At 56.6% G+C, this 24,922-nt stretch overlaps 1 protein-coding gene across 2 annotated transcripts; it reads right to left on the bottom strand.

The window, feature by feature from the left end:
* Positions 1-613: 613 nt before the first annotated feature.
* On the bottom strand, positions 614-23,640 carry HYAL2 (hyaluronidase 2). Of its 2 annotated transcripts, none has more exons than XM_073562548.1 (4): positions 23,044-23,640; positions 4,910-5,865; positions 3,761-3,850; positions 614-1,425 (listed from the first exon to the last, which is right to left on the bottom strand). In XM_073562548.1, the coding sequence occupies exons 2-4, from the start codon at positions 5,843-5,845 to the stop codon at positions 1,018-1,020; spliced, it is 1,434 nt and encodes a 477-aa protein (XP_073418649.1). In that variant the 5' UTR covers positions 5,846-5,865; positions 23,044-23,640; the 3' UTR covers positions 614-1,017. The 2 variants fall into 2 exon arrangements, with proteins under 2 accessions (XP_073418649.1, XP_073418648.1); XM_073562547.1 differs by lacking the exon at positions 23,044-23,640 and adding an exon at positions 17,523-17,807.
* Positions 23,641-24,922: the final 1,282 nt, after the last annotated feature.

Here is a 24,922-nt window from a genome sequence, read left to right as displayed (position 1 = left end):
GATCCAGTACGGGATCCGGTGGGCCGACACCAGCGCCGCTAGGGAGAATAGGTATCTGGGAAGGTTAGAAGAACGTGGCTCCTTGTTGCTCCGTGTTTCAGGGCCGGCTCCTTCTTCAGGACAGTGTGAATATACAAGGAGATACCCTGCGGGAGGCGCCACCTACTGGCGGGGTATTCGCTATGCTGCACCACCCTGCACCAGGATTGCCTGCTTGTTAGGAAACCCCCACATGTATTCAGGCTGTCTAGCAGTTGCACATCATGAAGCGACAGAAACTAAATCTCCGAGCACAGCCAAACACTCAGAGACCACCTGCGTAACGCGTATACTCGCTCCTCACAGGCAATGAAGCATAACGAATACCCCGCCAGTAGGGGGCGCCTCCCGCAGAGCGTCTCCTTGTATATTCGCACTGTCCTGAAGGAGCCGGCCCGGCCCGAAATGCGGAGCAACAAGGAGCCACGTTCTTCTAATCTTCCCAGATGCCTGTCCTCCCTGACGTCGGACCACCACCTCCTCTCCTGTCCGTAGCTCGGGGATATAGGATTTGCTCTCGGGGGGCCGCACGCCCCTTTGTACTGATCATTCCGGTAGTAAGAGGAGGCGCCAGGATGGTAAAATACTTTATTGCTTTGAGTGTCGGATGTAGCAGAGCCAAGCTGCAGCGTCTGGATCACCAGCTCCAGATGAGGGGCTCACACGACGCTCGGAGACCCCCGCTGACCTCGCAGCCACACAACAGAAAATTCTCCAAAACAGCCAAGGTTTAAAAAACGGAGGAAGGCACCGGCGTGAGCGCAGGCACTGCGGACCCTGGTGCCAGAGGGGCGACCCCCGGTCAGGCAGGAGGGGACCCTTATTGCACGGTCGTAGCCCTTGCACCCCGCGCCCATGTGGAGGCGCAGAGAGAATCGTTGGGTCCTGGAGGTAGGAATACACGGCGCCATCTCATGGCGGACACAGTTCATCGCTAATAAATAAGAAGGTTCCCGGCAGCCGCGGAGTAGTGTGACCTCAGAGCAGCAGGCGTACGGCCAGCAGTGACCCCAGCAGCGCGCGGCCCCCGAGGGGCCCGGGGACTCCGGCCTGGCTGTTTGTGCTTCTCTGGGTCCCGCAGCTGTCGCCGTACCAGTCCACGTAACACTGGCAGCGGAAGTGAGCGCTCAGGTAGCGCTTGTCGTCCTCCGAGAGCCGCCCCTCCGCCCGCACCGGGGCCGACGCGTTGCTGCTGCTCCAATCCTGCACAATGCGGAAGCTGGCGGCGCTGAGGTGCAGGAACCCCGACGTGTCATTGTCCTGCCTCACGCAACGGCCGCTCCCGCTGCACAGAAAATGGCTGCAAAGCTCCGCCGCCGTCGTCACGTTCACAATGTATTCACCAAAACTCTGCTCCAGGTACGACTTCACCGCCAGGCACGAGTTCTGTGGAGACCAGAGACCATGAGGAGGAGGCCGCGAAAGGGGGGGCGCAGAAGAGGGGCACAGGAAAGGGGGGGCGTGGGAGCACAGAAGAGGGGGGGTGCAGAGGCCGCGAAAGGGGGGGCGCAGAAGAGGGGCACAGGAAAGGAGGGGTGCAGAGGCCGCGAAAGGGGGGGGGTGTAGAAGAGGGGCACAGGAAAGGGGGGGTGCAGAGGCCGCGAAAGGGGGGGCGCAGAGGCCGCGAAGGGGGGGGGTGTAGAAGAGGGGCACAGGAAAGGGGGGGTGCAGAGGCCGCGAAAGGGGGGGTGCAGAGGCCGCGAAAGGGGGGGCGCAGAAGAGGGGCACAGGAAAGGGGGGGCGTGGGAGCACAGAAGAGGGGGGGTGCAGAGGCCGCGAAAGGGGGGGCGCAGAAGAGGGGCACAGGAAAGGAGGGGTGCAGAGGCCGCGAAAGGGGGGGCGCAGAAGAGGGGCACAGGAAAGGGGGGGTGCAGAGGCCGCGAAAGGGGGGGTGTATTAGAGGGGCACAGGAAAGGGGGGGATGGGAGCGCAGAGGCCGCGAAGGGGGGGTGTAGAAGAGGGGCACAGGAAAGGGGGGGGGGGCGCAGAGACTGCGAAAGGGGGTGTGGAAGAGGAGCACAGAGGCCAAGAAAGGAGGGGGCGTCAGACTGATGAACCGGGAGTCCAGGTGGATACAATGGAGAAATTGACTTTATTTCTAGGCGTTTCGTGCTGATCGCACCTCCTCAGTCTATACCCATGCAGGCTGTTATTTATAGGGAAAGAGGCCCAGAGACGTCTGCAGTGTAAGATACACACAACAATCATATAACATGATGGAGTGTGGCGCCAACGTCATCGCTCATACACTTAAAAGTAAATGCAACCCCCCCCCCCCCCCCCCAAAAAAAAAATAAATAAAAAAATGAAAACCATAGTTGTGAAAAGGTCGTTAAATGAATACATTTTGCAGGCTGGATGTGTGGCTGATCCTACGGCGTTAACCCATTAATTCTTCGTCAAGTTCCTGCTGCTGGGAGCGGAGTGTCCTCCTTAATACCCTGGATGACCCTCGTTTGATGACTCGCGGGTCCTGCCAGGGTCACTGAACCAGAAGACGCAGGAAAGGATGCGGCACTTAGTGAGACTGAGCGTGCAGCGCTGCCAGAACACATTGTGGCTTTTAAATATGGATCAGTGAGTCCGGGAACGCTGCATCCAGTCTTCATATTTGGGCTAGGTGCACACGGTGTGGATGGGCCTCTTTCCCTGTAAATAAGACCCTGTCAGGCTGGACGCAGTTTCCGCCGCTTGTCTCGTCACAGAAACCGCGTCCAGCCTGACGCCCGTCACCACTGACCGCCCATGCCTCACAAGAACCTGCTATAACTCCAGAGAAACTGGGCACAAGCCTCCTTCTCACCGACAGGTATCCTCAGGAACCACTTCTCCTTCTCACCGACCAGTCACCTCCTCTAATTTTGGGGTTCTAATATTGAGTATTTGTGGCCTCACAACAACTATTCTGAATATACGACACTTGGGAGCCGGACAGCTCACCCTCAAGTCTCCCATTACAGTAGGGACTCGCGCTTGTTCCCCATTTCTCCACAATACTTCTAAGCCGTCGGACTGATGAAGGCCATGTAGGCCGAAACGTTTTGCAGACGGCATAATAACATTATCTTCTATGGACCCTTGAGTGCCAAGTTACTTTTCACTATTCCGCTTTGGTTCGGGTAAGCTACTTGCGCACCCTGCAGTAGCGCCGCGCTATATTATACCTGCATGTGTATAGACTGAGGAGGTGCGATCACCACCAAACGCGTTGAAATAAAGTCGATTTCCGCATTGTATCCACTTGGACTCCCGGTTCATCATTGTGGCCGGCGAGCAGCGCAGTCTGACGCCCCATTCTCTTACCCAACAGGGGTCATGGCTCCGGGGCTCGCAGCCGCCGCCGATGTCAAGCCAGTAGGTGAGTGAATCTGAGGCATCTAACATCCCTCTCGGATAAGACCCTATGCGCGCTGTATATTCCTTCTAGCTGTCAGGTCTGGGGGGACACAGAGATGGTGAGAAGGAGCGGAAGATGGGGAGAAGGGCACGGGGAACGGACATGGGAAGAGAGGCGTAAAGGTGGAAAGAGGCGTGGAGGTCGGGACGGAGGCGGCCATGCATCAGGTGCTAATGCACAGGGGTAGAGGACAAGCAGACAGGCTGAGCAGTAGCCTCGCTCCGGCATGCTGGGATTTGTAGTTTCAGACCAGCTGGAGGACGGGTCACAAGATTCCAATATGGGGGAGGACGTTACATGCGACACACCGGAGCAGGCACTTACCGCGTTCTTGGCGTATTCGGCATCTCCCCAGAAGATGACCCCGGCGGCCCCCTGAGCAGCGCTCTCCCCGATAGTGGAGATCAGATCGACCTGTAAGAAGCAGAGAAAACGTTAGAGCCAGCACTGGGTGCACAGCCGCCACTGACATCGCCCACCGCCGCGCTGGTATTTACTCCGGAATCAGGAGGCTCAGGATGAGCAGAGCAATGAGCTCTGTACAGTACATGACTTCGGGGGGCTCCTGGTTATCAGGGGATATGATGTATACGAGCTCTGAAGTATGGTGGGGTTTGGTCTCTGGGGGCTGCTGGAAGAACTCTCTGCCTTATAATCAGCAGTTGCAGCGCGGTGTGCACGGGGTTAAACCTCAGGATTCTGGATTCTTCCGTGTCGGATGTGCCCGGTCCTGCATTTGGTTCATTCCTTCCCAGATTCCATGTTGGGGTTGGGGGGCCGAGGATTTCTGGATCACCCACACCGCACAGCTATACGCCCGCCGCCGACAGCAGGGTGGGGGATGGAGGGCAGCACGCACCGAGCCCGTCTGACCAGGACTACCGGTATCCTACATAGGGGGCGCCGGCCCCTCAAGACAAGTCACGTGACCTCGCAGACCCGACCAGTGACCCCTACACGACGCGACACTCGGGGGGTGTTCGGCCTCGGACGAGCAGTTTCCAGGCAGCGGATTCACACAGAATTGGCGCCATTTCTCTGTCTGTGGCCGATCACCGAAAATCGCAGGATCAGGTGACGCTCGAGTCGTGGATTAACGAGGCCAAAAATCTGTAAAATGTTCCTTGCAGGAGTCGGTATAAAACGGAGCGACTGCGACTCCCATCATCTGTAACACACCAGGTGCAGTAGTCCAGGCGGGATGTGCCTGATCTCGGCGGCTAGTTGCGTCAGGTCCGATCTCTGACAAACCGTAATGTCGACACTAAACATGGGGAGCGGCAAGTGTCTTCTCTGGTCACACAAAGAAAAATCTTAGTGATCAGGGCATTGTGGGAACTGACAATGGAGAGGAGCTAAATTTGGACGTGGCCAGAGAAAAGAGGATCGCTCTAGTCTTGTTTGAGCAGCGATTGACCTTCCGACGGCAGCACGCCGTTTGACCGGCCGCCCGCCGTGTTGCAGGGGGCTCACCTGAGACAGGGTGTCCATCTTCTTCATGTAGGTGGGCCGCGAGTACACGTAGACGGGCAGGGCGTAGTCCTTGTGGTGTTTGTTTGCGATCCTCATGGCTTCCTTCACCCGGTAGTGCACGAAGAGCCGTCCCTGTGCAGTGGAGGCCAGCGACAGGTTCAGGTAGATGGACGGGAAGAGCGCGGTGCTGGCCTCCCACAGCCAGGACAGCTGGTCGTTGCGGGCGATCTCCACGTCCGGGCACCTCCCGGTGTAGCTCTCCCAGTTCTGCAGGTAGTTGTGGTTGTAACAGTCGGGGAACAGGTAGAAGCCCCAGAGCTGCCGGGGCCGGACGCTCCGCGCACGCTGCAGCGTCTGCTCCATGAAGTTGCGGGCGGCGTGCTCAAACTCGAACTGTGCTTGCTTCATCACGTCTTCTGCCGGCCACGTGGGGTGATAGGTGGCCACCAATTTCCGGGAAAAGAGCCTGTATATATCCTTGGGGCTCCAGTTCCTGAGCCAGATGGGGCGCCATTCCTCCCAGTCGATGACGGCCAGACCTTCCTCGTCTACAGTTTTATTAATATATTTCTTTAACCCTTCCTGCATAGCGTTCAGGTGTGTGCTGAGGCTGGCGTTTTGGGGGAGGCCGCCATAGTGGATCGTGTTGGTAGGGATGTCGATGTAAGGGTAGTACCCAAGTCTCTCCTTGTAGAAGATGGTGAGTTTCTGGTCCACGAAGCCCTCGTTAGGAGAAGCATTGAAGTCAAAGACACGCAAATCAAAAGGCACGTTGTGTCGCGGCGGACATTCCTGCGTCGGAGCGTTCCAGCCCACCACAAATGGCCGCCGACTGTAAATTGGGCTCATAGTCGGCTTCTCCATCGCCGGGGATGAGAGGCCATGATGGAAGAAGAGGAGAAAACACCAGAGGAGGAACATGGCGGAGGGAAGCATGGTGACCACCGAGGAGACCCCTGAGGAGGAGAGAAAAGTCCATCATCAATCGTCAGAAGATCGTCATCAACCAATAACCACAAATAATAAATCAACTGGGGGCAAAAGTGAGGCCAAGATAACGTGCTGCGCTTCCCCCAGACACCGGCGCACACAGGCCGAGCCCCCCACACCCCAGCAGAGACAGAGGCCGGCCGAGCCCCCCACACCCCAGCAGAGACAGAGGCCGGCCGAGCCCCCCACACCCCAGCAGAGACAGAAGCCGGCCGAGCCCCCCACACCCCAGCAGAGACAGAGGCCGGACAAGCTCCCCACAGATAAGAGGCCGAGATAACGGAGCAGCGACCTCCCCACCGACACGGCACACACAGGCCGGCCGAGGCCCCCACACCCCATCAGAGACAGAGGCCGGCCGAGACCCCACAGATAAGAGGCCGTGTTAACGGAGCCGCGACCTCCCCACCTACAAGTGCTGCGCTCCCCCCAGATACCGGCACACACAGGCCGTCCGAGCCCCCCACGCCCCAGCAGAGACAGAGGCCGGACGAGCCCCCCACAGATAAGAGTATGAGATAACGGAGCCGCGACCTCCCCACCTACAAGTGCTGTGCTCCCCCCAGACACCGGCACACACAGGCCGGCCGAGCCCCCCTCATGCCAGCAGAGACAGAGGCCGGCCGAGCCCCCCACACCCTAGACGCCAACAGAGAGAGGCCGGACGAGCCCCCGCACAGATAAGAGGCTGAGATAACGGAGCCGCGACCTCCCCACCTACAAGTGCTGCGCTCCCCCCAAACACCGGCAGACACAGGCCGTCTGAGCCCCCCACACCCCAGCAGAGACAGAGGCCGGCCGATCCCCCCACACCCTAGACGCCAACAGAGATAGAGGCCGGCCGAGCTCCCCACAGATAAAGAGGCCGAGATAACGGAGCCGCGACCTCCCCACCTACAAGTGCTGCGCTCCCCACAGACACCGGCACACAGGCCGGCTGAGCCCCCCAGATGCGAGCAGAGGCTGGCCGAGCCCCCCAGACGCGAGCAGAGGCTGGCCGAGCCCCCCAGACAAGACGCCGGCCGAGCCCCCCCCCAGACAAGAGGCACAGAGATTGGCCGAGCCCTTCACACCCCAGACAGTGGAGGGCTGAGCCTAGATACACCGGCAGACAGGTTGGCAGTGTCTGGCGAGATTTTGGGGTGACATGGCAACCCCACAGCCTCGTGGCCCAGCGAGCATCGGACGAGGATACAGGCCATGGCCTCTGCAGTCTCTGGGGGTCATGTCCACCTACCCCGTCCATGTGAGAACATTGCTTCACCCCATGAACAGCAGCCCTGACTTCTTCCTGCTCACACAGCTGAGGGCTCGTTACATTGTATCACTGCAGGTGAATGCATTGTTCTGGAGCGCAAGAGTCACCATCAGCAAGCAGAGATCTTACAGACATCAGTGCGCTGTGCAGTGAGGTCACGTGACTTGTCGGAGGATTTTGGGGTCACCATACATCGCACGGTACGTACAACCCCCCACCATCGACAAGAAAGGATAACGCCGTGACCTCATCTGACATTCCTGTGCAGGGTTGCACCACAGACAGGTGTCAGGGCCTCACCCAGAGCGGCTGCTACACCTGACGGGGACGTCTGCATCACAGGGCGACTGTCGTAGATGAAGCGTCAGCACGATCCGCCCGAGGACGGGACCGGATACATGTAGAACCAGACAAAGGGAACCAGCCCCGCGCAGGAACGAGGAGCGCATGTGTCTGCACAAACGGATAGAAACCGACTCCATGAGGATGGTCTGAGGGCCCGACGTCCACAGATGGGGGTTGTGCTCACAGCCCAACACTGTGCGGCCCTCCAAAGAAATGCCACCCCACACCATTACTGACCCACTGCCACACCGGTCATGCTGAAGGATGTCGCAGGCAGCAGATCGCTCTCCACGGCGTCTCCAGACTCTGTCACATGTGCTCAGTGTGAACCTGCTTTCATCTGTGAAGAGCACAGGGCGCCAGTGGCGAATTTACCAATCATGGTTTTCTGTGGCAAATGCCAAGCGTCCTGCACGGTGTTGGGCTGTGACCACAACCCCCATCTGTGGACGTCGGGCCCTCAGACCCTCCTCATGGAATCGATTTCTAACCATTTGTGCAGACACATGCACATTTGTGGCCTGCTGGAGGTCATTTTGCAGGGCTCTGGCAGTGCTCCTCCTGTTCCTCCTTGCGCAAAGGCGGAGGTAGCGGTCCTGCTGCTGGGTTGTTGCCCTCCTACTGGCCCCTCCACGTCTCCTGGTGTACTGGCCTGTCTCCTGTTAGCGCCTCCAGCCTATGGACACTACGCTGACAGACACAGCAAACCTTCTTGCCACAGCTCGCATTGATGTGCCATCCTGGATGAGCTGCACTACCTGAGCCACTTGTGTGGGTTGTAGAGTCCGTCTCATGCTACCACAAGTGTGAAAGCACAACCAACATTCAAAAGTGACCAAAACATCAGCCAGAAAGCATTGGTACGGAGATGTGGTCTGTGGTCCCCACCTGCAGAACCACTCCTTTATTGAGGGTGTCTTGATAATTGCCAGTAATTATATACACATCCCCATACACACAGGTATATACTATATACACGCTCTACACATCCCCATATATTCTATATACACGCTATACACCTCCCAGTACACACAGGTATCTCTATATATAAAACTGAGTGTGTGTGTCCAACCAATCACGAAGCATCTTTCATTTCACCAAAGCTGATCAAAGGAAGCCGAGCTGTGATTGGTTGCTATGAGCAAGTTTTCCCACTTGACAACACCTGAGCAGACACTGACATGGTGAGAGAAATCTAGCATCCCCGGGAACATAAGCTCCAAGCCATTGTCTGACCCCCAGAAAGGAGGACAGAGCACATGACAGAAATGAATCCCCCCTCCCGTGCCCATATACCCATCACACATCCTCCATCCCGTAGGCATCATCTTCCCTCTTAAAGGAATCATTGGTATGTAAGTCAGAGCAAATCCACCCAGCGCTCAGGTTCTGTCCCCAGGCTAACGGGATGATGTGGGATATTAGGGGTAGTAGTCCGGTGGCTGACGGGATGATGTGTGATATTAGGGGTAGTAGTCCGGTGGCTCTGGCTGACGGGATGATGTGGGATATTAGGGGTAGTAGTCCGGTGGCTCTGGCTGACGGGATGATGTGGGATATTAGGGGTAGTAGTCCGGTGGCTCTGGCTGACGGGATGATGTGGGATATTAGGGGTAGTAGTCCGGTGGCTCTGGCTGACGGGATGATGTGGGATATTAGGGGTAGTAGTCCGGTGGCTCTGGCTGACGGGATGATGTGGGATATTAGGGGTAGTAGTCCGGTGGCTCTGGCTGACGGGATGATGTGGGATATTAGGGGTAGTAGTCCGGTGGCTCTGGCTGACGGGATGATGTGGGATATTAGGGGTAGTAGTCCGGTGGCTCTGGCTGACGGGATGATGTGGGATATTAGGGGTAGTAGTCCGGTGGCTCTGGCTGACGGGATGATGTGGGATATTAGTGGTAGTAGTCTGGTGGCTCTGGCTGACGGGATGATGTGGGATATTAGAGGTAGTAGTCCGGTGGCTCTGGCTGACGGGATGATGTGGGATATTAGGGGTAGTAGTCCGGTGGCTCTGGCTGACGGGATGATGTGGGATATTAGTGGTAGTAGTCCGGTGGCTCTGGCTGACGGGATGATGTGGGATATTAGTGGTAGTAGTCCGGTGGCTCTGGCTGACGGGATGATGTAGGATATTAGTGGTAGTAGTCCGGTGGCTCTGGCTGACGGGATGATGTGGGATATTAGGGGTAGTAGTCCGGTGGCTCTGGCTAACGGGATGATGTGGGATATTAGGAGTAGTAGTCCGGTGGCTCTGGCTGATGGGATGATGTGGAATATTAGGGGTAGTAGTCCGGTGGCTCTGGCTGACGGGATGATGTGGGATATTAGTGGTAGTAGTCCGGTGGCTCTGGCTGACGGGATGATGTGGGATATTAGGGGTAGTAGTCCGGTGGCTCTGGCTGATGGGATGATGTGGGATATTAGGGGTAGTAGTCCGGTGGCTCTGGCTGACGGGATGATGTGGGATATTAGTGGTAGTAGTCCGGTGGCTCTGGCTGACAGGATGATGTGGGATATTAGGGGTAGTAGTCCGGTGACTCTGGCTGACGGGATGATGTGGGATATTAGTGGTAGTAGTCCGGTGGCTCTGGCTGACGGGATGATGTAGGATATTAGTGGTAGTAGTCCGGTGGCTCTGGCTGACGGGAGGATGTGGGATATTAGGGGGAGTAGTCGGTGGCTCTGGCTGACGGGAGGATGTGGGATATTAGGGGGAGTAGTCGGTGGCTCTGGCTGACGGGAGGATGTGGGATATTAGTGGTAGTAGTCCGGTGGCTCTGGCTGACGGGATGATGTGGGATATTAGGGGTAGTAGTCCGGTGGCTCTGGCTGACGGGATGATGTGGGATATTAGGGGTAGTAGTCCGGTGGCTCTGGCTAACGGGATGATGTGGGATATTAGGGGTAGTAGTCCGGTGGCTCTGGCTGACGGGATGATGTGGGATATTAGTGGTAGTAGTCCGGTGGCTCTGGCTGACAGGATGATGTGGGATATTAGGGGGAGTAGTCCAGTGGCTGACGGGATGATGTGTGATATTAGTGGTAGTAGTCCGGTGGCTCTGGCTGACGGGATGATGTGGGATATTAGGGGTAGTAGTCCGGTGGCTCTGGCTGATGGGATGATGTGGGATATTAGTGGCAGTAGTCCGGTGGCTGACGGGATGATGTGTGATATTAGTGGTAGTAGTCCGGTGGCTCTGGCTGACGGGATGATGTGGGATATTAGGGGTAGTAGTCCGGTGGCTGACGGGAAGATGTGTGATATTAGTGGTAGTAGTCCGGTGGCTCTGGCTGACGGGATGATGTGGGATATTAGGGGTAGTAGTCCGGTGGCTCTGGCTGACGGGATATTATTATTATTATTATTTATTGTTATAGCGCCATTTATTCCATGGCGCTTTACATGTGAGGGGGGTATACATAAAAACAAGTACAATAATCTTAAACAATACAAGTCATAACTGGTACAGGAGGAGAGAGGACCCTGCCCGCGAGGGCTCACAATCTTCAAGGGATGGGTGATAATACAGTAGGCGAGGGTAGAGCTGGTCGTGCAGCGGTTTGGTCGATCGGTGGTTACTGCAGGTTATAGGCTTGTCGGAAGAGGTGGGTCTTCAGGCTCTTTTTGAAGGTTTCGATGGTAGGTGAGAGTCTGATATGTTGTGGTAGAGAGTTCCAGAGTAGGGGTGATGCGCGAGAGAAATCTTGTATGCGATTGTGGGAAGAGGAGATAAGAGGGGAGTAGAGAAGGAGATCTTGTGAGGATCGGAGGTTGCGTGCAGGAAAGTACCGGGAGACGAGGTCACAGATGTATGGAGGAGACAGGTTGTGGATGGCTTTGTATGTCATGGTTAGGGTTTTGTAATGGAGTCTCTGGGCAATTGGGAGCCAGTGAAGGGATTGACAGAGGGGAGAAGCTGGGGAATAGCGGGGGGACAGGTGGATTAGTCGGGCAGCAGAGTTTAGAATAGATTGGAGGGGTGCGAGAGTGTTTGAGGGGAGGCCGCAGAGCATGAGGTTGCAGTAGTCAAGGCGAGAGATGATGAGGGCATGGACTAGGGTTTTTGCAGATTCTTGGGTGAGGAATGAACGGATGCGTGAAATATTTTTGAGTTGAAGTCGGCAGGAAGTGGAAAGGGTTTGGATATGTGGTTTGAAGGAGAGATCAGCATCAAGTATTTCTCCGAGGCAGCGAGCTTGTGGGACTGGGGAGAGTGGGCAGTCATTTACTGTAATTGATAGGTTCGTAGGGGGGGTCACGTGAGATGGGGGAAAGATGATGAATTCTGTTTTGTCCATGTTGAGTTTCAGATATCTAGTGGAGAAGAAGGATGAAATAGTGGACAGACATTGAGGGATTCTGGTTAGTAGGGAGGTGATATCTGGTCCAGAGATGTAGATCTTTGTGTCATCAGCATAAAGATGATACTGAAAGCCATGAGATTCTATGAGCTGTCCCAGGCCAAAGGTGTAAATAGAGAACAGCAGGGGCCCTAGGACTGAACCTTGTGGGACTCCGACAGATAGGGGGCGAGGTGAGGAGGTGGTGTGTGAGTGGGAGACGCTGAATGTCCGGTCTGTTAGGTATGATGAGATCCAGGAGAGGGCCAAGTCTGTGATGCCGAGGGATGAGAGGGTCTGTAATAATAGGGAATGGTCCACTGTGTCAAAGGCAGCCGACAGGTCCAGGAGGAGGAGGACAGAGTAGTGTCGCTTGCTCTTGGCAGTTAAGAGGTCATTGGTGACCTTAGTAAGGGCAGTTTCAGTGGAGTGGTGTGACCGGAAGCCAGATTGTAAGCGGTCGAAGAGGGAGCAAGAAGAGAGATGGGAGGACAGTTCAAGGTAGACGTGTTGTTCCAGTAGCTTGGAGGCGTATGGGAGAAGTGATATAGGGCGATAGCTAGATACAGAGGATGGGTCAAGAGAGGGCTTTTTGAGGATAGGTGTGATGGAGGCATGTTTAAAGCTTGAGGGGAAAACACCAGTTGTTAGTGATAGGTTGAAGAGATGGGTTAGGGTTGGGATGAAGACTGTGGTGAGGTTTGGGATGAAGTGGGATGGGATCGGGTCGAGTGCACAGGTGGTGAGATGTGATCTTGAGAGTAGAGTGGAGAGTCGATCTTCTGTAATGGTGGAGAAGTTGGTTTTGAAGGTGGAGGGCTGGGAAGTCGGGAGGAAGGGCTCTGGGGGTTGTTGACCAAAACTGTCCCTGATGTTATCAATTTTCTGCTTGAAAAATTGTGAGTTGGATGCTAAAAGAGAAGGATGAGGCTGTCTGAGGAAGCTTCGGCCTCTGTGTGATCGTGGTGGATTTCTGGGACTCTTAAAGGACTATGGTTTTGTGATCTGGCACAAGGATTGTCGGGAGGTGCCCCCGAATCAGTTTCCTGTGGACTTATTTTGGGACTCTGCAAATTACCTTCGTGTTGTTCCTGTTTTTTGGTCAATAAATCTGTTGGATTATTCCCAGGCCTGTTGTCCCTCCTTGCTCTGGAGAATACTCCCGTCACAAACTGGATATTAGGGGTAGTAGTCCGGTGGCTCTGGCTGACGGGATGATGTGGGATATTAGGGGTAGTAGTCCGGTGGCTCTGGCTGACGGGATGATGTGGGATATTAGGGGTAGTAGTCCGGTGGCTCTGGCTGACGGGATGATGTGGGATATTAGGGGTAGTAGTCCGGTGGCTCTGGCTGACGGGATGATGTGGGATATTAGTGGTAGTAGTCCGGTGGCTCTGGCTGACGGGATGATGTGGGATATTAGGGGTAGTAGTCCGGTGGCTCTGGCTGACGGGATGATGTGGGATATTAGTGGTAGTAGTCCGGTGGCTCTGGCTGACAGGATGATGTGGGATATTAGGGGTAGTAGTCCAGTGGCTGACGGGATGATGTGTGATATTAGTGGTAGTAGTCCGGTGGCTCTGGCTGACGGGATGATGTGGGATATTAGGGGTAGTAGTCCGGTGGCTCTGGCTGATGGGATGATGTGGGATATTAGGGGTAGTAGTCCGGTGGCTGACGGGATGATGTGTGATATTAGTGGTAGTAGTCCGGTGGCTCTGGCTGACGGGATGATGTGGGATATTAGGGGTAGTAGTCCGGTGGCTCTGGCTGACGGGATGATGTGGGATATTAGGGGTAGTAGTCCGGTGGCTCTGGCTGACGGGATGATGTGGGATATTAGGGGTAGTAGTCCGGTGGCTTTGGCTGACGGGATGATGTGGGATATTAGGGGTAGTAGTCCGGTGGCTCTGGCTGACGGGATGATGTGGGATATTAGGGGTAGTAGTCCGGTGGCTCTGGCTGACGGGATGATGTGGGATATTAGGGGTAGTAGTCCGGTGGCTCTGGCTGATGGGATGATGTGGGATATTAGGGGTAGTAGTCCGGTGACTCTATTAGGGGTAGTAGTCCGGTGACTCTGGCTGACGGGATGATGTGGGATATTAGGGGTAGTAGTCCGGTGGCTCTGGCTGACGGGATGATGTGGGATATTAGTGGTAGTAGTCCGGTGGCTCTGGCTGACAGGATGATGTGGGATATTAGGGGTAGTAGTCCAGTGGCTGACGGGATGATGTGGGATATTAGGGGTAGTAGTCCGGTGGCTCTGGCTGACGGGATGATGTGGGATATTAGGGGTAGTAGTCCGGTGGCTCTGGCTGACGGGATGATGTGGGATATTAGGGGTAGTAGTCCGGTGGCTCTGGCTGACGGGATGATGTGGGATATTAGGGGTAGTAGTCCGGTGGCTCTGGCTGACGGGATGATGTGGGATATTAGGGGTAGTAGTCCGGTGGCTCTGGCTGACGGGATGATGTGGAATATTAGGGGTAGTAGTCCGGTGGCTCTGGCTGACGGGATGATGTGGGATATTAGGGGTAGTAGTCCGGTGGCTCTGGCTGACGGGATGATGTGGGATATTAGGGGTAGTAGTCCGGTGGCTCTGGCTGACGGGATGATGTGGGATATTAGGGGGAGTAGTCCGGTGGCTCTGGCTGACGGGATGATGTGGGATATTAGTGGTAGTAGTCCGGTGGCTCTGGCTGACGGGATGATGTGGGATATTAGGGGGAGTAGTCCGGTGGCTCTGGCTGACGGGATGATGTGGGATATTAGGGGGAGTAGTCCGGTGGCTCTGGCTGACGGGATGATGTGGGATATTAGGGGTAGTAGTCCGGTGGCTCTGGCTGACGGGATGATGTGGGATATTAGTGGTAGTAGTCCGGTGGCTCTGGCTGACGGGATGATGTGGGATATTAGGGGGAGTAGTCCGGTGGCTCTGGCTGACGGGATGATGTGGGATATTAGGGGGAGTAGTCCGGTGGCTCTGGCTGACGGGATGATGTGGGATATTAGGGGTAGTAGTCCGGTGGCTCTGGCTGACGGGATGATGTGGGATATTAGGGGTAGTAGTCCGGTGGCTCTGGCTGACGGGACGATGCGGGATATTAGGGGTAGTAGTCCGGTGGCTCTGGCTGACGGGACGATGCGGGATATTAGGGGTAGTAGTCCGGTGGCTCTGGCTGACGGGATGATGCGGGATATTAGTGGTAGTAGTCCAGTGGCTCTGGCTGACGGGATGATGTGGGATATTAGGGGTAGTAGTCCGGTGGCTCTGGCTGACGGGATGATGTGGGATATTAGGGGTAGTAGTCCGGTGGCTCTGGCTGACGGGATGATGTGGGATATGAGGGGTAGTAGTCCGGTGGCTCTGGCTGACGGGATGATGTGGGATATTAGTGGTAGTAGTCCGGTGGCTCTGGCTGACGGGATGATGTGGGATAATAGGGGTAGTAGTCCGGTGGCTCTGGCTGACTGGATGATGTGGGATATTAGTGGTAGTAGTCCGGTGGCTCTGGCTGACGGGATGATGTGGGATATTAGGGGTAGTAGTCCGGTGGCTCTGGCTGACGGGATGATGTGGGATATTAGGGGTAGTAGTCCGGTGGCTCTGGCTGACGGGATGATGTGGGATATTAGGGGTAGTAGTCCGGTGGCTCTGTCTGACGGGATGATGTGGGATATTAGGGGTAGTAGTCCGGTGGCTCTGGCTGACGGGATGATGTGGGATATGAGGGGTAGTAGTCCGGTGGCTCTGGCTGACGGGATGATGTGGGATATTAGTGGTAGTAGTCCGGTGGCTCTGGCTGACGGGATGATGTGGGATATTAGGGGTAGTAGTCCGGTGGCTCTGGCTGACGGGATGATGTGGGATATTAGTGGTAGTAGTCCGGTGACTCTGGCTGACGGGATGATGTGGGATATTAGGGGTAGTAGTCCGGTGGCTCTGGCTGACGGGATGATGTGGGATATTAGGGGTAGTAGTCCGGTGGCTCTGGCTGACGGGATGATGCGGGATATTAGTGGTAGTAGTCCAGTGGCTCTGGCTGACGGGATGATGTGGGATATTAGTGGTAGTAGTCCGGTGGCTCTGGCTGACGGGATGATGTGGGATATTAGGGGTAGTAGTCCGGTGGCTCTGGCTGACGGGATGATGTGGGATATTAGTGGTAGTAGTCCGGTGGCTCTGGCTGACGGGATGATGTGGGATATTAGTGGTAGTAGTCCGGTGGCTCTGGCTGACGGGATGATGTGGGATATTAGTGGTAGTAGTCCGGTGGCTCTGGCTGACGGGATGATGTGGGATATTAGGGGTAGTAGTCCGGTGGCTCTGGCTGACGGGATGATGTGGGATATTAGGGGTAGTAGTCCGGTGGCTCTGGCTGACGGGATGATGTGGGATATTAGTGGTAGTAGTCCGGTGGCTCTGGCTGACGGGATGATGTGGGATATTAGGGGTAGTAGTCCGGTGGCTCTGGCTGACGGGATGATGTGGGATATTAGTGGTAGTAGTCCGGTGGCTCTGGCTGACGGGATGATGTGGGATATTAGGGGTAGTAGTCCGGTGGCTCTGGCTGACGGGATGATGTGGGATATTAGGGGTAGTAGTCCGGTGGCTCTGGCTGACGGGATGATGCGGGATATTAGTGGTAGTAGTCCAGTGGCTCTGGCTGACGGGATGATGTGGGATATTAGTGGTAGTAGTCCGGTGGCTCTGGCTGACGGGATGATGTGGGATATTAGGGGTAGTAGTCCGGTGGCTCTGGCTGACGGGATGATGTGGGATATTAGTGGTAGTAGTCCGGTGGCTCTGGCTGACGGGATGATGTGGGATATTAGGGGTAGTAGTCCGGTGGCTCTGGCTGACGGGATGATGTGGGATATTAGGGGTAGTAGTCCGGTGGCTCTGGCTGACGGGATGATGTGGGATATTAGTGGTAGTAGTCCGGTGACTCTGGCTGACGGGATGATGTGGGATATTAGGGGTAGTAGTCCGGTGGCTCTGGCTGACGGGATGATGTGGGATATTAGGGGTAGTAGTCCGGTGACTCTGGCTGACGGGATGATGCGGGATATTAGTGGTAGTAGTCCAGTGGCTCTGGCTGACGGGATGATGTGGGATATTAGTGGTAGTAGTCCGGTGGCTGTGACGGGATGATGTGGGATATTAGGGGTAGTAGTCCGGTGGCTCTGGCTGACGGGATGATGTGGGATATTAGGGGTAGTAGTCCGGTGGCTCTGGCTGACGGGATGATGTGGGATATTAGGGGTAGTAGTCCGGTGGCTCTGGCTGACGGGATGATGTGGGATATTAGGGGTAGTAGTCCGGTGGCTCTGGCTGACGGGATATTATAGTGAATGTGGAGTGGGCGGGGCTATACAGTCAGTTATATATATAAAAAAACTAATGTGTATTTTTCCTGCCAATAAAGCTTCTTTGAATTGAATATATATAATCATTATAATTTGCTATAACCGTAGTTGGTTACTATGTCCGGGCAGCGCCGGCTCTTCAGCTAGTATATATATATACACCTCCCCGTACACACAGCTATATATTATATACACCGGTATAACACAGGTGATGTCGGGCGGGCACCGCTGTCTCCACTGTGCCGCCGCTCTCCCCCTCCGCCGCCGCTCCCGCCGCTCTCCCCCTCCGCTCTCCGCACTCACCCTCCGCTCCCCGCTGCCGTCGCTCCCCGGGACACATTGTCTCACTGCTCCCGTCTCTGTCCCGGGCCTTTCATTCTTCGCTCGGCACAACCACCGTGCACGGTAACAATGGGGGCGCCGCTCGCTCCGGCTCGTCTCTCCTCCCTGACGCTTGAGCTGTTCGGTCCCGGACACCCCTGCGAGTGGGAAAGTCTATTCTTAGGGGGCGGAGTCGGAGATTAAAGGGACAGGCGCCCTGGCAATGAGCGACATGCGGCTGTAGAGCGCGAGCTCCGCGGTCAGTGCACGTGACAGTGAGCGGCTCCGGCAGGGGCGAATCACGTGGTGACGTCAGTGCGGACCATCACTCCCATCATCGTCACTACTGTACATGGCATTATTACTGGCCTGTGCGGTTCCTGTGCCAGGGATATAAATATACACTCTCCTCCAGAGGCGTGGCCGGGCTGCGGGGGGATACAGTGGAGACGCTCCCTGGCTGTGGGGGGGATACAGTGGAGACGCTCCCTGGCTGTGGGGGGGATACAGTGGAGACGATACAGTGGAGACACTCCCTGGCTGCGGGGGGGATACAGTGGAGACGCTCCCTGGCTGTGGGGGGGATACCGTGGAGACGCTCCCTGGCTGTGGGGGGGATACCGTGGAGACGCTCCCTGGCTGTGGGGGGGATACAGTGGAGACGATACAGTGGAGACGCTCCCTGGCTGCGGGGGGGATACAGTGGAGACGCTCCCTGGCTGTGGGGGGGATACAGTGGAGACGCTCCCTGGCTGTGGGGGGGATACCGTGGAGACGCTCCCTGGCTGTGGGGGGGATACAGTGGAGACGCTCCCTGGCTGTGGGGGGGATACCGTGGAGACGCTCCCTGGCTGTGGGGGGGATACAGTGGAGACGCTCCCTGGCTGTGGGGGGGATACAGTGGAGACGATACAGTGGAGACACTCCCTGGCTGTGGGGGGGATACAGTGGAGACGCTCCCTGGCTGTGGGGGGGATACCGTGGAGACGCTCCCTGGCTGTGGGGGGGATACAGTGGAGACGCTCCCTGGCTGTGGGGGGGATACCGTGGAGACGCTCCCTGGCTGTGGGGGGGATACCGTGGAGACGCTCCCTGGCTGTGGGGGGGATACAGTGGAGACGCTCCCTGGCTGTGGGGGGGATACAGTGGAGACGATACAGTGGAGACGCTCCCTGGCTGTGGGGGGGATACCGTGGAGACGCTCCCTGGCTGTGGGGGGGATACCGTGGAGACGCTCCCTGGCTGTGGGGGGGATACCGTGGAGACGCTCCCTGGCTGTGGGGGGGATACAGTGGAGACGCTCCCTGGCTGTGGGGGGGATACAGTGGAGACGCTCCCTGGCTGTGGGGGGGATACAGTGGAGACGCTCCCTGGCTGTGGGGGGGATACCGTGGAGACGCTCCCTGGCTGTGGGGGGGATACAGTGGAGACGCTCCCTGGCTGTGGGGGGGATACAGTGGAGACCCTCCCTGGCTGTGGGGGGGATACAGTGGAGACGCTCCCTGGCTGTGGGGGGGACACAGTGGAGACGCTCCCTGGCTGTGGGGGGGACACAGTGGAGACGCTCCCTGGCTGTGGGGGGGATACAGTGGAGACGCTCCCTGGCTGTGGGGGGGGATACAGTGGAGACGCTCCCTGGCTGTGGGGGGGATACAGTGGAGACGCTCCCTGGCTGTGGGGGGGATACAGTGGAGACGCTCCCTGGCTGTGGGGGGGATACAGTGGAGACGCTCCCTGGCTGTGGGGGGGATACAGTGGAGACGCTCCCTGGCTGTGGGGGGGATACAGTGGAGACGATACAGTGGAGACGCTCCCTGGCTGTGGGGGGGATACAGTGGAGACGCTCCCTGGCTGTGGGGGGGATACAGTGGAGACGCTCCCTGGCTGTGGGGGGGGATACAGTGGAGACGCTCCCTGGCTGTGGGGGGGGATACAGTGGAGACGCTCCCTGGCTGTGGGGGGGATACAGTGGAGACGCTCCCTGGCTGTGGGGGCTGTCTATTGGTTTGAGGGAAGCAGTGTGGCGTCTGTTCCTTCCATGTTGGTCAGCACCTAACTTGATCAGTAGGAAGCCTCCATTAGACCCCATTATTACAGGTCTCTTGGGGTCTTCTGTGCAGCAGCGGCCTCAGACCAATTTAGTGCAAACTGCAAGTTTATTTTCCTGGGAAACCATCGGTCCGTGTGGAAAATCGTCCACGGCTGTACCGGGCCTGTGTGTGGCCGACGTCCACTGCTCTGGCCGATGTGACCACTCTGACGGATCATCACAGACGCCGACATCCTGCAGCAGCCGAGCCTCCAGGACATTCCTGGGATAATATGCAGCCGACATACTCCGCAGCGCAGTACAAAGCAGCTCCAACCCCGGCATTGAGCATTGCCCCCACCACACTGCCACAGAATGGGCTCCCAGGCTATGGCGCCAATAGTGGCTGTCACCCACGACTGTGGGGGGATCATTAGGATTTGGGGGTGATAATTGGATTTTGCTTCCTTGGAGCGACACACTCACCTCTGCCCCTGGCTGGCGTCTGATCTGCCTCTACATGAATGAGCTATGTGGGGAATTTTTGGCAGTGTCCTGACCCCTCCGCCATCTGCCCCCTCTGATCTCCAGCCACAAGTGTGACTGCGACATAAGAGAGTGTGAACGCGGCACAGACAATGGTGACGCCCGGACAATAGAGGCTCTGTGTCAGGGCAGCAGCTGGAGTGGCCCCGGGCCCCCCATCAGCAGCAGCTCCAACTGTCCCGAGCAATCACATTATCTGCTCCACATTTACATCAGAGGTGAGAGTCTGCTCCGCCATCTTGTGCCCCTGAATACCGCACAATGTATGTGCCAGCGCTCACAGATCGGTAATACCGCTGATACCCGCCCGCCATACTGGGGCCGCTATTCTGGTATCTTCTCTGCAGCATAAGGAGTTATTAATGCCACAAACTGAGCAACACGTGCGTGTGTGAGCGGCAATGTGCGCGGGCAGTGTGCGTGTGTGAGAGCGGCAATGTGCGCGGGCAGTGTGTGTGTGTGTGAGCGGCAATGTGCGCGGGCAGTGTGTGTGTGTGTGAGCGGCAATGTGCGCGGGCAGTGTGTGTGAGCGGCAATGTGCGCGGGCAGTGTGTGTGTGAGCGGCAATGTGCGCGGGCAGTGTGTGTGTGTGTGTGTGAGCGGCAATGTGCGCGGGCAGTGTGTGTGTGTGTGAGCGGCAATGTGCGCGGGCAGTGTGTGTGTGTGTGTGTGTGTGAGCGGCAATGTGCGCGGGCAGTGTGTGTGTGTGTGTGAGCGGCAATGTGCGCGGGCAGTGTGTGTGTGTGTGAGCGGCAATGTGCGCGGGCAGTGTGTGTGTGTGTGTGTGAGCGGCAATGTGCGCGGGCAGTGTGTGTGTGTGAGCGGCAATGTGCGCGGGCAGTGTGTGTGTGTGTGAGCGGCAATGTGCGCGGGCAGTGTGTGTGTGTGTGAGCGGCAATGTGCGCGGGCAGTGTGTGTGTGTGTGAGCGGCAATGTGCGCGGGCAGTGTGTGTGTGTGTGAGCGGCAATGTGCGCGGGCAGTGTGTGTGTGTGAGCGGCAATGTGCACGGGCAGTGTGTGTGTGTGTGTGTGAGCGGCAATGTGCGCGGGCAGTGTGTGTGTGTGTGAGCGGCAATGTGCGCGGGCAGTGTGTGTGTGTGTGAGCGGCAATGTGCGCGGGCAGTGTGTGTGTGAGCGGCAGTGTGTGTGTGAGCGGCAATGTGCGCGGGCAGTGTGTGTGTGTGTGAGCGGCAATGTGCGCGGGCAGTGTGTGTGTGTGTGAGCGGCAATGTGCGTGGGCAGTGTGTGTGTGAGCGGCAATGTGTGTGTGTGAGCGGCAATGTGCGCGGGCAGTGTGTGTGTGTGTGAGCGGCAATGTGCGCGGGCAGTGTGTGTGTGTGTGAGCGGCAATGTGCGCGGGCAGTGTGTGTGTGTGTGTGAGCGGCAATGTGCGCGGGCAGTGTGTGTGTGTGTGAGCGGCAATGTGCGCGGGCAGTGTGTGTGTGTGTGTGTGAGCGGCAATGTGCGCGGGCAGTGTGTGTGTGTGAGCGGCAATGTGCGCGGGCAGTGTGTGTGTGTGAGCGGCAATGTGCGCGGGCAGTGTGTGTGTGTGAGCGGCAATGTGCACGGGCAGTGTGTGTGTGTGTGTGTGTGAGCGGCAATGTGCGCGGGCAGTGTGTGTGTGTGAGCGGCAATGTGCGCGGGCAGTGTGTGTGAGCGGCAATGTGCGCGGGCAGTGTGTGTGTGTGAGCGGCAATGTGCGCGGGCAGTGTGTGTGTGTGAGCGGCAATGTGCGCGGGCAGTGTGTGTGTGTGAGCGGCAATGTGCGCGGGCAGTGTGTGTGAGCGGCAATGTGCGCGGGCAGTGTGTGTGTGTGTGAGCGGCAATGTGCGCGGGCAGTCTGTGTGTGTGAGCGGCAATGTGCGCGGGCAGTGTGTGTGTGTGAGCGGCAATGTGCGCGGGCAGTGTGTGTGTGTGAGCGGCAATGTGCGCGGGCAGTGTGTGTGTGTGAGTGCGGGCAGTGATGGAGCCAGGCGTGTCTGGGGGCGCAGTGTGTGTAACGTGGCGTTTGTTACATTGTACTGATCTATTGATAGACCTGGTGTCACTGGTGGGAGAGGTTTTGGGGACAGTTGATTCCCCCTTATTTTAGTGCCTCCACCACCTGTGCCTCTGCTCGCACCCTTCAATTGTTGTGGAGTCTGGAGGCGCCGAGGATGTCACTGACTTCCAGTTACTGCTAATCCATTAGGAAGATGCCTGGAAAATCCAAGGAGTGTGCACGCCTCGCTAAGGAGTGTGCACGCCTCGCTAAGGAGTGTGCACGCCTCGCTAAGGAGTGTGCACGCCTCGCTAAGGAGTGTGCACGCCTCGCTAAGGAGTGTGCACGCCTCGCTAAGGAGTGTGCACGCCTTGCTGAGCAATGCCGTCCGCCCCTTCCTAATAGCCAGAGGCCCGAATTCCTCACTTCTACGTCACTTTTCTTGATCGTCTGAGATCTGTTATTTTTGCACCAAATTCTTTGAAATGGGGAAAGTATTTCATAAATTTTTTGCAGTCAGTAACCGGCCTTGATTTCTGTCCTTGATGTTTTATGACTTCCAGTTGCACAAAAAATGAAGCTAAAATAACCGGCGTGAATAAACTCCCGCGGGGCGGCCGGCGCGGACTGCAGAACATTGGCACCAAAATATCAAAAGGTCGCAATCGAAGAATCAAAGATCTGGAGCCTCAAATCACAAAGGTGAAGGTAAAGCAGGTGAGCAACCAGGGAAAAGCAAAACAAGCACAGACCTGGGCTCCAATGAAAAAAATAGCAAAAACGAGACAGAAAATGGTGCAAATGGCGGAAGGAGTCCGAGCCCAATGGTTTCATTCATCATCATTTTTACGATCTCTGCTTGTTGTCAAGGAATGAAACGATCTAGAAAACCCAATGGGCCCTAACACCTCTCACCGCTACAAGTGTTACACTGGGGACGCTGTTACCTGTGATGCCCGCTGCTGTCAGTCCACCAGGTGATGCCCGCTGCTGTCAGTCCACCAGGTGATGCCCGCCGAGGTCACGTCTCCAGGTGATGCCCACTGCTGTCAGTCCACCAGGTGATGCCTGCCGAGGTCACGTCTCCAGGTGATGCTCACCGCTGTCAGTCCACCAGGTGATGCTCGCTGCTGTCAGTCCACCAGGTGATGCCTGCCGCTGTCAGTCCACCAGGTGATGCCCGCTGCTGTCAGTCCACCAGGTGATGCCCGCTGCTGTCAGTCCACCAGGTGATGCCCGCTGTTGTCAGTCCACCAGGTGATGCCTGCCGCTGTCAGTCCACCAGGTGATGCCCGCTGTTGTCAGTCCACCAGGTGATGCCTGCCGCTGTCAGTCCACCAGGTGATGCCCGCTGCTGTCAGTCCACCAGGTGATGCCCGCTGCTGTCAGTCCACCAGGTGATGCCCGCCGCTGTCAGTCCACCAGGTGATGCCTGCCGCTGTCAGTCCACCAGGTGATGCCCGCCGAGGTCACGTCTCCAGGTGATGCCCGCTGCTGCCAGTCCGCCGGGTGATGCCCGCTGCTACCAGTCCTGCCTTCACTATCTCTCTGACTCTGGCGCTGCTGTAAATCCTTTGCACTTGTACTGGTGGTGGTGTCCAGTCCTGCTCCCCTCTTTCCTTCCTGCCCGCCGCCCCTTCCCAGACTCTGCTGATTTCCTCTGTTGAATGGAATAGGATGTTTTCCGATCTCTGCTGACGGAGGGGCCGCGGCTTCTCCCCTGTGCTGGGTGTGGGGATCACTTATCATTATTATTGTAGCCGGATCCTGCTTTTCCTTCGGAGGGTCTTGTGACGCCCGCCGGCCTGGAATCTGCTGACAGGTGAAATTCTCTCCTTCAGAACATTTTGTGGATTGGAACATTTTCTTATCTCCTTCCTGTGGCCCCTCCTTAATGGTGGGGAGACGGTGGAGCCCCCATCACGGTAGGCAAATTCTGGGGGCACCTAAGGTTCTGCATCGGGGGTCCTGACAACACGAGGGGCTCTAACAGTGGGTGATGTCTCTATATGTATAAAAACAAGTGTATGTGTGTATCAACGATGATGTCACAATGGTTGTCATGTTGACAGTGATGTCATAATAGGTTGCCGTGGCAACAATGATGCCAGAATGGGTATATGGGCACGGGACTATGGGATGGAGGATATGTATGATGGGTATATGGGCACGGGACTATGGGATGGAGGATGTGTGATGGGTATATGGGCACGGGACTATGGGATGGAGGATATGTATGATGGGTATATGGGCACGGGACTATGGGATGGAGGATGAGTGATGGGTATATGGGCACGGGACTATGGGATGGAGGATATGTATGATGGGTATATGGGCACGGGACTATGGGATGGAGGATATGTATGATGGGTATATGGGCACGGGACTATGGGATGGAGGATATGTATGATGGGTATATGGGCACGGGACTATGGGATGGAGGATATGTATGATGGGTATATGGGCACGGGACTATGGGATGGAGGATATGTATGATGGGTATATGGGCACGGGACTATGGGATGGAGGATATGTATGATGGGTATATGGGCACGGGACTATGGGATGGAGGATATGTATGATGGGTATATGGGCACGGGACTATGGGATGGAGGATATGTATGATGGGTATATGGGCACGGGACTATGGGATGGAGGATATGTATGATGGGTATATGGGCACGGGACTATGGGATGGAGAATATGTATGATGGGTATATGGGCACGGGACTATGGGATGGAGGATATGTATGATGGGTATATGGGCACGGGACTAAGGGATGGAGGATATGTATGATGGGTATATGGGCACGGGACTATGGGATG

Source organism: Dendrobates tinctorius, unplaced genomic scaffold (assembly GCF_039654945.1).
Source record: "Dendrobates tinctorius isolate UK_male_01 unplaced genomic scaffold, ASM3965494v1 ptg000357l, whole genome shotgun sequence".
Lineage (NCBI taxonomy): Eukaryota > Metazoa > Chordata > Amphibia > Anura > Dendrobatidae > Dendrobates > Dendrobates tinctorius.
Note: the sequence above shows the minus strand (reverse complement) of the source record. Positions and strands in the feature narration are given on the sequence as shown.